This window comes from Macrotis lagotis, chromosome 2 (genome assembly GCF_037893015.1).
Source record: "Macrotis lagotis isolate mMagLag1 chromosome 2, bilby.v1.9.chrom.fasta, whole genome shotgun sequence".
NCBI classification, from domain to species: Eukaryota; Metazoa; Chordata; class Mammalia; order Peramelemorphia; family Peramelidae; genus Macrotis; species Macrotis lagotis.
Genome location: NC_133659.1, coordinates 329,745,783 through 329,759,064, shown reverse-complemented (window position 1 = coordinate 329,759,064; position 13,282 = coordinate 329,745,783). Strand labels below are relative to the sequence as shown.

Sequence of the window (13,282 nt, the reverse complement as noted above, 5' to 3'; positions counted from 1 at the left end):
ACGATTGATTATGATAAAGGCAAGTGAGTTTGACTCTAATTCCTGAAAAAATTTAGACACATAATGAAAATAGTGGTGGTGATCACTGAGAGCCAGCACAGATGACAGGTCATGTCAGACTAATCTCATTTCCTTCTATGATCGGAAGGAAGGCAGATGGTACAACTGGACCAATATGAAACTTTTGCTAGGCTACCCTCATGGGCAAGATAGAAAGATGGGAACTAGCAGTGCAGGCAACATGATGCAGTGGGAGAGATACTAATCCTAGGGTCAGGGAAGCCCAATTCAAATTTGAGTTCCAACATCTCCTAGTTGTGTGACCAGGGCTACACTTCAGAGCCTCAGGGTTCTTATACATAATCTCAGTGGGAGTTCCCAATATGAGATGGGTACTATTATCATTCCCCTGTTTTTGTTTTTTTTTTTGCTTTGACCAGACTTGTCATTTCATCCAACTAGGGAGCTTCTGGTTGGGAACTTTCTCTATCAACAATGAGGAGAGGATTAGCACCTTCTTGAAATTTAGATTTTTTTTTTAACTAAAAAAATTTTTTTTAAGGCATTGGGATTGTGACTTGCCCAAGGTCACACAGCTAGGTAATTATTAGGTGTCTGAGGTTGGATTTGAACTCAGGTCCTCCTGACTACAGGGCCAGTGCTCTATCCACTACTCCATCTAGCTGCCCCCAAACTTAGACTTTTAAAGCATTGTTCAGAACTTGAGGGAATTGATGGTTTTACCCAAGGTCACACAGGCATATAGACCCTAAGTGGGTCTTCTGCAGAAGCGTCCAATACCCCCTGAAAAATGACCCAAACCAGATTGAAATGGAACTGGGAAACATTTAGCAAAAAAAAAATACAATACAGCAATAATAATATTAATTTATGGTTGTCTAAGTCAATATGCCCCACAGAGATCTGTTTCTAGATGTCTGACTTCATTGTTTCCATATTTATCCACTCTGACACCATTCCTCTACCTTGAGTGAGAAAACCGAGACTTAGAGGATCATTGACTTCTCCAGGGTCACATAGATTGGGATTTAAACCCCATTCTTCCCAGCTTCAGAACCGGTGATCTCCCTGCAGTGCCACTGATCCTCTTAAAGAATAAAGGGTTATCCAAATTTGGACACATTTGTCTCCTGAGAGACAGTTCAACTTGCTGGAAAGAGCCCTGAGTCTGGTGGGATACAGGCTGGGAAACTCCTGCCTGTGACACTTTATAAAGAGCCCTAGACAGGCTCTTTACCCTGAGCTCTTTTCCTCCTCTGCTAAAGGGAGATGATAATTCCTGCCCAATATGCTTTATGGGGTTCAAGTGAAGGTATAATACCTAGAAGCTCTCTCTATAAATTTGCTATTATTCCACGTAAGAAATCATCACTCAAAATCTAAAAAAAAAATTCAAAACAAGCCTGGGCTTCACTTAGCTCTGAGAAAGGGGAAGAGAGAGAAATCAGAGGGAAAAGGGCGTTATTAGAACTCCTCAAGTTTATATAGTGTTTAACCAGATCCTGGTGACCAGCCAGCCTTGGGAGTTCCTGGATTATTGGCCCTATTTTACAGATAGGAATCTGAGACTCAGAGAAAGCTGCCCAGCCGGTAAATCTCAGTAATATTAGTGGCAATGTTTGACTGGGAACTCCATGGGCTATGCCTAGTGCTTGGTCAATTAGTAGAAATGCTTATTTTGGGGATTTTTTTTACAAGCAATGGGGTTAAGTGACTTGCCCAAGGTCACACAGCTAGGTAATTATTAAGTGTCTGAGGTCGGATTTGAACTCAGGTCCTCCTGACTCCAGGACCAGTGCTCTATTCACTGCACTACCAGCTGCCCCTAGAAATACTTATGACTTGAATGTGATGGTGGATAGAAGTTGGACTTGGGGAGAGGGAGACCTGGGCTTCAAATCTATCTTCTGATGCTTCTCATCTGAACAATTGTAGTCAAGTAATTTTCTCTCTCTGAGCCTCAGTTTCCTCTCCTGGAAAGTGGGGGTGATTGATGTAGGACTGATCTTATTTGCTAAAGTCTTGATCAAGCTTCATGACTCAGTTTCTGTCGCTGTTCATGTCATTGATCTCCATGGACCGCCCCACCCCAGGGATCCTGGAGCTGCAGGCGTCCAGTCCCTGAACTGGTTCCTTTTTTTCCCTTCCTCTTTCCCATCAGTATTTTTAGAAATCATTTGGTGTGCAAGACCAGTTTTCAGGACAGCTGGAGTCATTTCCCCTTTCCCTGCCAGAGCTGTCCGCAACCTCATGGGCGATACCCCTGGGGGGGGGGGGCAGATGTTTCCAGGGTGGGGAGATGCTTTTGCATGAGGGTAGATTGGAAAGTGAAGCAGCTTCTCAGCAAGCAGAGGCAGCTGCTATCTGTGTAGGCCTGACTGGTTTGTGGCTGAACACCACCGGCTCACATCTACCAGTGGCTTCCTCTGCTCCCCTGAGCTGGGTTGCTCAGTGAAGTTCTTTTTCATCAACCACAGCACTGGCCCCCTTCCCAACCAGCACCAGGCTCCTTTTAGGTCATTTCTATACAAATCTCTGTGGTTGGGCTATCTCACTCTGCGGATCCCCTTACCTTCCTGTTGGTGGGGGGAGGGAAACTGAGCCCCCAAAATTCTTGAGAGATGATAAGAAGATCATCCACTGAGACAAATGGAAATAGTGATGGATTTAGAATCCAGACACCTATGCATGAATTCCTTGTCTGGGATTCTCTACCTGTGAGACCTTGGGCAAATCAAATAACCTCTTTGGACCTCAGTTTCCTTGCCATGAAATCAGTATCTGCTCAACATAAGGGGATGAAGACATCCTCAGGCCTCTACTTTAAGAATTATTATAGGATCATAGATTTGGAAGTAGGAGAAATTTTAGAGACCATGTAGTTCAACCCTGATATTTGACAGATGAGGAAACAGAGTCCTGATACCTTGAAGTCCTGGGAAGAAAATGGAAATCTTTATTACAATGTAGAAATTCTATTTCTTCCCTGAAATCTTCTTCCATTTGATGTGTTTGTGGCTTGGAGGTGATCCTGACCTCTCAGATAATGTCTCAGTGGACCCCAAACTCTAGCAGGTCTTACATGGCTAGCAAGGACCTACAGTTGGATTAAGTGAACCAAGACCACCATTTCCACCAGGCAGTCCAAGTTTAACTTCCATAATGAAGTTTCTTATCAAGAAAAAGATGGTGGGAGAGACTGTGTCACTTAGGTCAGTGGCCCCATTTTAATTTCTGGGCCATGAACTGAGCCTGGGCCAAAAAGAGTTGGCCATGACTCAGCCCTGTTAGGGGGATTTCAGGGACAATCTATTCCCCTCTCCAAGCTGACCTATTTGTTTATACAAGGAATGCCTTTGGGATGGGTCAAAGATTTTCATAAGATTTCCAGCTGAGAGGGCCCCTAGGAAAATTTCTGAACCAATCTCTTGTGAGACCTATGGGAAAACAGAGGCTCAGCGGTAGAGGGATTGGCCTATGGTTACACAAAAGTCAAACTCTGAGTTAAATCCAGCTATGGACTAGAATTGAAAGAGACCTCAGAAGCCATCAAATGCTTTATCAACCAACAAGTACCTATTCATTGTTTACTATGAACTCGGCATTGAACTAGCTGCTGGGGATACTAAGGCCAAAAGGAAATCATCCCTGCCCTCCAACTGCTTATATTCTAATGGGGGAATAATAGGTTAAAATGGAAATATCTGTATTATTATATAAATATGTATATATGATAAATACAAGATAATTTAGGGGAGAAGAAGGTACTAGTGGTCTAGGTCAACCCTTCATTTTATTTTATTTTTAGGATTTTTTTGCAAGGCAATGGGGTTAAGTGGTTTGCCCAAGGCCACACAGCTCGGTAAATTATTAAGTGTCTGGAGGTCGGATTTGAGCTCAGGTCCTCCTCACTCCAGGGCTGGTGCTCTATCCACTGCACCACCTAGCTGCCCCACCTTCATTTTATAAATGAGAATCAATCTATAAAATGAGGCCTAAAGTTCAAGCGGAATCCAGAACTGAGGAGGAAATAAGTGACCAGTTTAGTTTTTCTAGCTTCTTATCCAGTACCCTTAAACACTGAGCCGGACTTCCTCTTTCTATCCTCAATAAAGAATAAGCCTCATCCTGCTGGGGGGAAAGGAGCACAGTGATTTGTACTAATGCACTAATGCACTAATATCAGAAATTTTGCTACCAGCAAGTGATAAGAGTGGGCCAAAGTCAGTTTGGGGATTAGGAAATCATTTCATATAGGTGGCTCAGTAGGCAGAGCCCTGGACCTGAAGTCAGGAAGATCTGAGTTCAAATGTAACTTCAGAAACTTACTAGCTGTGTGACCCTGGACAAGTCACTTTACCTCTATCTGCTTTAATCTACTGGAGAAGGAAATGGCCAATCCTCCAATATTTTGGCAGAGAAATCCCCATAATGGAGTCATGAAGAAGAGTCAGACATGACTGCATGACTGAACAACAATCTATTTGTCGATGGGTGTATATAAATATAAAGACACCCACACTGTCTCTTGTGAGAGAATATAAACTCCTTGAAGGAACTGTTTCACTTTCATCTTCATACAGTGCTTAGTACATATTAGAGATTTAAGAAATGCTTTTGGATCGCTTGATTTGGGAGTCAGTAAGCATTTATGAAGCTTCTTCTCTATACTAGTCACAACCCTAGGCTCAAAGAAAGGTAAAACCCAGCTCCTATCCTCAGCAAACTCATATTTGATTGAGACTCTCTGGCTGTGATTGTTTCCATTGTATAGATGAAAAAACTGCAACTCAAAAGAGTTAATGGACAAACAGCTTTTGAGAAAATGTACTAAACTCTGGGAATTAAAAAGAAAGGCAAAAATGAGCCCTGCCTCCAAGGAGCTTACATTCTGTTGGGAGAAACAACATGCAAAGACAAGATACACACACATATACACACCCCCTCCACTTCCACAGGCCAGAGGAAGTGCCTTTTTCCTATGCTCAAAAACTCAGAAAAACCTGGTCAATGAAGCTGGCTGGGAGAGGAAAGAGAGGGGCAAACCTGGATATTTATTCCAATCCACAGCTTTAGGGTGGGTCTGCTGCCTTGACCCCTACCAAAGCATCATTTTGTGAAGATCAAAAGATGCTGGGACTGGGAGTCTAGGCAGTTCACAAATAATTCATAACTTGCTTCTTGAAAGTGATAAGATGATTTCCAGACTCTCCCTGTTTCCCAATTCCCTACCACCCTTTCTCCGTAAGACAAAGAGATTCTGGGAAATGCTCAAGGAAAAGAGACAACCTTTGTGATCCAGATCACTCACTGATTTCCTTTTCTAAACCAGATTAAACGATGCCTCCTAGGTCTGATCTTACCTGTTCTAAAAACCCTTCCAACTTTGACATTCCTTGTTCTAAGACTCTTCCCACCTCAGAGATTCCTGGTTCTAAGACCTCTCCCAGTTCTGACATTTGCTGTCCTAGGGTTCCCCTTCCAGCTCTGACATCCCTTGTTCCAAGACCCTTCCCAGTTCTGATATTTCAGGTTCTGGTGTCCCAGCTAATTCTGATATTGTCTGTTCTAACTTCTCTCTAATTCTCACTTCCATGCTATCATGCTTCAAATGAACTGTGACAAGTATCTTACACACATTAAGAACCTAATAAATGTTTTAAAATACATACATGAAAGAATTTCCCTTTTCCCTTTTCCTGCCCTCACAGTGATGACTTCTAGGTAGACTTAAACAGGAATCCCATCTATAATATCCCTCACACATAGTACTTCTGTCTCCCCTTGAACACCCCCAGGAATTGGAAGCTCACTCCATTGCCCTTTGGCACAGTTCTGAATTTTAGGAAGTTTTTTTTCTTACATCAGCCTGCAATCTGCCTCTTTCCTCATTGTTCTCAATTCTTTCTTTTGGGGCCATGCTGATGATGAAATGTCCAAAGATAGAGGAGAGAGAAATAAAATGGACCATTTTTCACAGAGAAAGGCTCCCCTTGTCTACCCAGCTCTAGGGTGGAGTGGCACATTCTTCTCTCTTTTCTAAGATTAAGATTTAGGTATTTTAGTGACAAGGAAACTGAGTCTCAGAGAGAAATGATTTGCCCAAGTCCACAGAGCTCAACTCTCTCCTTTACTTTCTTCCCTCCCTTCAAATTTTCTATTTATCTCTTTTCTAGGATGACTATGCCCACTCTTCAGGACCTGCCCCACCCTAGGAGACTTACCTGGATGATAGAAATTCATGCTGAGCCCCCAGAGAGGAGGACAAAGCCCACTCCTGCCTCTTTCTGCCTCCTCCTGTACCTCTGCTTGTCTTGGCCGTCCCTGTCCGATGTGATAGTAGCCTCTATGCCTCTGACACAGGGGATGTGTCACTCTGGGTGGAACTCTCTTGTCTCCTTGGGGCTCCAACCCCTCCCCTTCACATAGCTAGAGAGGAAGTCCTCAGACTCTGGGCTTTACTGTATAGTTTCTAACTCTGACACTTCCTAAAAACTGGCCCCCAAGAAGCCCCCAAGATCCCTGGAGACTTTGCATTTGGGGCCAATAGAGAGAAAGAAGACAGGAAGGGAGGAGACACACTCAGGAGAAGAAAATCAAAGGCGGCTGCTCTGCCCATGAACGATAACGGCAAAGAAGTCTAAGAGTTAAGAGACTCTAAGTCCACTTTCAGCTCAGACACGCCAGATTCTAGGGGAACTCTCCTAGCTCTGATATACCTTGTCCTGAGGCCCCACCTCATTTCTACATTCGACATTTAAAGGCTTTCTAAGCTGCAGCATTCTATGTCACAATTTCCCTCCTAGGTTTAATATTTGATCATTTTATTGTATGTTATCAGGTCCTCTGAGTTCTGAGAATTTCTGATAAAAAGGAAAAGAAGGGGGCAGCTAGGTGGCACAGTGGGGGTGGCTAGGTGGCACAGTGGATAGAGCACCGACCCTGGAGTGAGGAATAGCTGAGTTCCAATCCAGCCTCAGACACTTAATAATTACCTAGCTGTGTGGTCTTGGGCAAGTCACTTAACCCCATTGCCTTACAACAACTAAAAAAAAAAAGAAGATGGGAAGACAATTAGGGGAAGATGAGGAAAGTGAGAATTTGGGTGGAGAGACAAGCAGACAGGGAACCAAGGAATTACAGATTGGAGGGGAACACCAATCCTGAAGGCTGGTGGTAGGAAGTGTAGTGAAGAATGGAACCAATATAATGGGAGCAAAGGTAGGGTCATGGGGACGGTGCTTATGATGAACATGATGTATGAGTTGTGTGAAGGACAACATGTAATTAGAAAAAAGAAGGGACTCCTAGTCCTGTAGCCACCAAAATAATCTTTACAGAGTGCTGGTCCAACCATGGTCCTATAGCACTCTCACTGGGATTTTCCTATAGCTTAATTAATATTTATGGATTGAGTCCCTAGAGAGTAAACCCTATTAACATTCAGGGTTTTAGAATTACTCTAAGTAGGTGGTTTCATAACTCATAAGCCCCCAGTGGTGTATTTTACATTAATAATCAGCCAGTATATATACTTAGTTCAGGGCAAAAGCATTGTCTAAGATGATGTAAAACCTCCTCTCCTTAATCGTGGGATACACTCTGCTATATACATTTATGTGTGTGTGTGTGTGTGTGTGTGTGTGTGTGTGTGTGTGTGTGTGTGTGTCTGTACCATGTCCATAGGAAGAGAGGATTCAAACTCTGAGTACAATGATAGTAAAACACAACATAAATAGGACATGTGTGCGGCAAAAGCAACTAACAGCCTTTGGTGTTGTGGAATTTGGGAGTTCTTTCTCTCTTAGAGATGCCTTCATATAGCTACACTTGAATAGAATCTCTTCTAGCCTCTTTGTTCCGCTGGGTTACCAAGGTCTGCTCCTCTTCACAGCCAATTGTCCCGTCCTTGAAGTAGCTTCCTCCCTCTAGTGACTGCCGTTCTGTATCTGTATCAGTTCCTGCTCGTCCAATTTGATCTTGAATTCCCTCAAATCGACAACTCTCCAATGGCTAGCAAGATGTTTCTTAATCTATTGCTAAACTTCTTAGTTGGTGGGGGGCGAAGGATATAGCAATTTTCTCCCCCTTTTTTCCCCTCCAGAGCTCTGGACTCGGAGTCAGAAAAATCTGAATTCAAATCCAGTTTCAGATACTTCCAACTATATGATCCTGACAATTCATTTAACCTCTTTTAGATTGTTTTCTTGATTTATTTTTTGTTTTTGTTTATATTTTTTTGCAATGCAATGGGGTTAAGTGACTTGCCCAAGGTCACACAGCCAGGTATTTATTAAGTGTCTAAGGCCAGATTTGAACTCAGGTCCTCCTGACTCCAGGGCCAGTGCTCTATCCACTGCACCACCTAACCACCCCTAGATTGTTTTCTTGAAATTTTATTTTATTTTTCCAGTTACATGCAATGGTAGTTTTTCGACATTCATTCATTTGCAAATTTATGAGTCCCACATCTTTCTACACTTTCTTCCTTCTCCCTTCCTCATGGTAGTGGACATATACTGTTTTCTTATATATAAAATGAGGACAGTAATACCGTCTAGCACCCAAATGAGATAAGGATCAAATGAGAGAATCTACATACATAAAGATTGGGATATAAAAAGAGCTTAGCATAGTATCAAAATATAGTAAGTATTCAACAAATGTGTGTTCCCTTCTCAGAAACATCCCTTGCAAAGTAATCTGTAGTCTAAACTATCTTCAGATCTATTTCTTCCTTTGGACTTAGCCATGCAAAATTTTCCAAGGGTATTTGCTAATTAAAAATTGTTTTTACTAATTCCATCGGGGAAAAGTGCTCATGCATCCTACAAGGGACAGGGTCAAGACACACATTTAACACTAAGTTTTATAATTTGTCATTAAACTCTGGATTTCTGAGTTTGAAGGCTGATCAAAGATCAACTCCCCTACCTCACTCCTTTATCTCAATGGCTCTCCATTGCCTCTAAGTCAAAACACAACTCTTCACCCTTTTGTTTAGGGCTTTCTGCAATTTTTATCCAATTTGACTTTCCATCTTTATTCCACTTCTTCATCCTCTCTATTCTCTGGTCAAACTAGAACACTGGCTGTTCTTGAATCTTGTCCTGCCCTCCTTCATATCTATGTTTGTCCCCAGGCAAATTTTCATTCCCAGAAGGCAAGTTTTTTCCTCTTTGGACATCCCCATGCCTTACACGCTGCCCAAATGTGTTGTTAGAAGGGAAGGGTGAAGCAGAGGGTCTCCTAAAAATACAAGGTTGGTATTCCATCCCCTCTACTCCCATGCCCTCCCTGACTGGCCCTGTCACCCATGACATGCTGCATTCTGTCATCTTTTCCGTGCCAAATGGAACCTTGGATCCCAGATCCTTGCTGGGAGCCAGACTCATTGGGGGAGGTGACCAGCTGGGTGTAAATTGCTTTGAAGTACCAGAGGGAGGAATGCTAAGGGGTCTCTGGGTGAAGTGTCTTTGTTCAGGCTCTAAGATGGAGGGGTTTCACCAGAGAAGGATCATGGATTCTGAGAAAGTCTAGTCTACCCCCTCATTTTTACAGATGAGTACCCTGAAAAGCAGACAAGTCAAATAACTTGTCCAAGGTCATGCAACTAGTAAGGATTTGAAGCCAGGTCTTTTGATTCAAAGTCCACAGAAATCGGTCTTCAGTCTATTGACTTCTCCTCACTACCATCTGGTTTGTCACTGATCAGTTCCCTCTTGTGTTCTGAATTTCCTCTTTCTGCCCCTAAATCTCACTATGTTTGTTCTCTATAAGAAAGACAGTTGGCGAGGGTGGGGCACTCATGCCGCTACTCCTTCAGGGGTCCAAAAAGAAAAAGAGATCTTTGGTGACACTACTGGGTTTCAGTCAGAAAAGGGCCTTCTAACCTAGGCAGAGGCAAGAGGAAAATGGGAAATTAAAGAAAGAAGAGGGAGAGAAGAGGAATTCAGCATCCAGGGGAAATGGAGAAATAGTGAAATGGATTCCTTCCAATCTAATCGGCAAGATACTATGGTAGATACTGAGGGTACAATGACCAAAGGAAAAAAGTCTCCGCCTTCAGGGAGTTTACATTCTTTGTGGACCATTTTGTTGAAAATGTATTAAGTTCCTGTTACGTGCAAGCTTTGGGGCTGTTGTTGAGAAATTATATAGTCTGTGACTTCAAAAAAAAATATGCAATTTGGTAATGGAGGAATATGAAATGGAAACAAATACGTATGATGTGAGGTCACAGGAAGTGATTGAACTTTTAATTTCTGGAAGCTTAAATAAGTGGCTTTCCAGAGGGGTATGATCCTCTATCCAAATCCTCTGGGAGAGTCAGCTTATATCCATCCTAAGGTCTCTTATGATCATAAATAGCAGCTTTTTAGTCACATGGTTCAATCATGTCCCAGAAAATAGCCTAAGAGATCACAGAATCTCCAGATCTGATCTCTTCCCAGCTGAAAATGGAAGAAAATCTCCCTTGTGACATCCAGGAGATGTTTGAACACCTCCCATGATGAGGAGTTCCTCACCTCCTAAGGCAGTCAGAAGGGTTGTTTGGATTTGTCTTTTTTCTTATCATTAGGGATTGCAAGCTTTCAGATGGATGCAGTTTTTCTTTTGAGAATCAATTATGTCCTTTGATCCTCTATCTCCTGGGGAATGCCTTTTATTTTTATATACTTCTAAGAATTATATATTTTTGAATAGCTAATATTTACTCAAGAAATTTGATACATAGATTTTCTCCCAATTAACCACTTCCCTTTTTAATTCAAATGCATTAATTTTGTTTGTGCAAAGCATTTTCGGTTTCATGTAATCAGAATTATCCATTTTATCTTTTGTGATTGTCTCGACACCTTGTTTGATTAGGCATACATCTACCCCAGAGATGTAAGAGGTAGAAAATCTGTTTCTCTTCTAATTTTTTTATGCAAAGATCTTTTCTATTCAGGTCAAGTATGAAGTTTGAATTTATTGTGGAATATGGTGTAAGATGTTGGTCTAAGACTGATTTTTGCCAGGCTGCTTTTCATTTTCTCTAGCAGTACTTATCAAATGGAGATTTTTTCCCTCTCTGTAATTTATGTTTGTGGGTTTATCAAGCACTGGGTTATTGAGTTACATTATTTCTGATTCTCCATTTCTCGTCTTCTCCATTGATTTATTTATCTAATTTTTCACCAGTACCAAGAGGTTTGGATGACTGCTACTTTATAATACAGTTTGAAGTCTGGAAGTGCTATCTTGCCTTCATTATACCACTTTTTCATTATTTCCCTTGGCATTCTAGATTTTTTTTTGGTTTCTCCAGATGAATTTTGTTTTTATTTTATTGAATCTATAAAAGATTCCTCTGATAATTTGATTGGGATAACACTATATCTGAAAATTAACTTTGGAAGTTTTCTCATTTTGTTATTTTGATAAGGCCAAGTCATGCTAGCTCTGACATTTTATGATCAAGTAAAACTCCATTTTGCTTGGAAGTGCAAATAGGTAGACTTCTTCCTTCATTATTCTTCAGTAACTGATGCCTATAAACTGAGGCATCAGGAGTTTCTGAATGTTCTGTTTAAAACACATATAGACATTTTATTTGCATATATAAATACAATTTATGTATCTATATGCATACAAATGCATGGGTATATATTATATATGTATATTCTTTGCAGACATTTATTTGAATATATGTAGACATATAAATAAATGTATATATTACATATTTATCTTGCATGTATAAATATAAGGCATCAGGCACAGCTGTCCATTCACCCATCCATTTAGCTATTCATTTATCTATCTAAAATTGTGCTTTTCCTTTTTCTCTGACCCTCCCCACACCATCTTATGATAAGCAGACTTTCCACATAAATATCAGTGTGCAGTTGAGTTTTGCCCTTTTGTTTCCTTGAGAATGGAGGTGAGAGGCAACAGGTCATCTAGCTCTTCCTAGGATGATCCCACACCTTTACAGCAATAAGATCCTTGGCACTCTAGACCTCCCGCACCAAGGGATATAAAGACATTTTCCTGCAAACCCATCTACTCTAACCAGAGGTCACAGACCTTATTGCAACCATTTATACACTAAGTCACAACCACTTTGCAAAAACTGATTAGGTTTTTCTTTTCTTTTTAATCCCTAGCAGAGGCTTCTCCACTCCCCATTGGGGGAGAAACCCAGTTTTAGAGCCCTGCTCAGTGACTAGATAAAGGAAAGGGCTTTTGAGGTTGTGTCTTAAGACCAGGTATGGGGGAGTAAGAGGGAGGGCCATTATCCTCACAGAATAATCATAGCATAGTACATAATGTGCTGCTTAGAATCAGAGAAAACTTGGCTTGAATCTCACTTTGGAGATTTGCTTAGTCTATACGACTCTGAACAAATCTTTAACTACTTTGAAGCTCTGTTTCCTCATCTGTAAAAGAAGAGGAGACTGCTTGACTTCTATGGTGCCTTATGACTCTGGAACAATTCTCTTCTAATAGTGTTGGTCTGCATTGCATATAGCAAGGAACACAACAACCCCCCCCCCCTATGGGGGTTAACCCTCATTACAAAAGGGTTGTTTCTTAGAAGTTCCTTACACCAGTGATCTCCCTGGTCCAGTATAAAGAAAAACCAGGAAATAAGACACATTGACCACAACATTTTCAAGGAGCAAGTAGTTGTTTATATCAAGAAAAGGATTGTGGGGCAGCTGGGTGGTGCAATGGATAGAGCACTGGCCCTGGAGTCAGGAGGACCTGAGTTCAAATCCAGCTCAGACACTTAATAATTACCTAGCTGTGTGGCCTTGGGCAAGTCACTTAACTTCATTCATTTTCCTTGCACAACAAAAAGAAAAGGATTGACATCCTAAAGTTAAAACTCAATGAGAAGAACCAGTTTAGAGGAATACACATCTTTCTTAAATTATGCTTTTGAAATATAAAAGTGGATGACGATAGATTTAGGAAGTATCTGAACCAACACATTTATCAAATTAACAAAACACAGAGTCCCACCATGCTAAGACAACTAAAGAAAAATGAACACTTCCTTGTTGAAAGGAGGAAGAGAAACAGTTAATATTCTCAAACTGCATGATAAACAGTTAAAAAAATTTACAAAAAATATTTCCTGCCCAGATACCACTTCACAGAACAGTTGTAAAGGCTGATGGTAGATAGATGCTATTTGCTTTTTCAAAAATAACTTAGTACAATATTGGTTTACCATCAGATAGAACCTAGGAAATGGCTGAGATCCAAC

The 13,282-nt window shown here is 41.2% G+C and overlaps 1 protein-coding gene across 1 annotated transcript in view; it reads right to left on the bottom strand.

Annotated features, from left to right (window-relative positions):
- CYTH4 (cytohesin 4) overlaps nt 1-6,489 on the bottom strand; it is a 40,185-nt gene extending 33,696 nt beyond the window's left edge. The window contains exon 1 of the mRNA XM_074226863.1: nt 6,246-6,489. Within this exon, the coding sequence (XP_074082964.1) occupies nt 6,246-6,264 (19 nt within the window). The 5' untranslated portion in view covers nt 6,265-6,489. The remainder of the gene's footprint in view (nt 1-6,245) is intronic.
- Between the last annotated feature and the right edge of the window lie 6,793 nt (nt 6,490-13,282).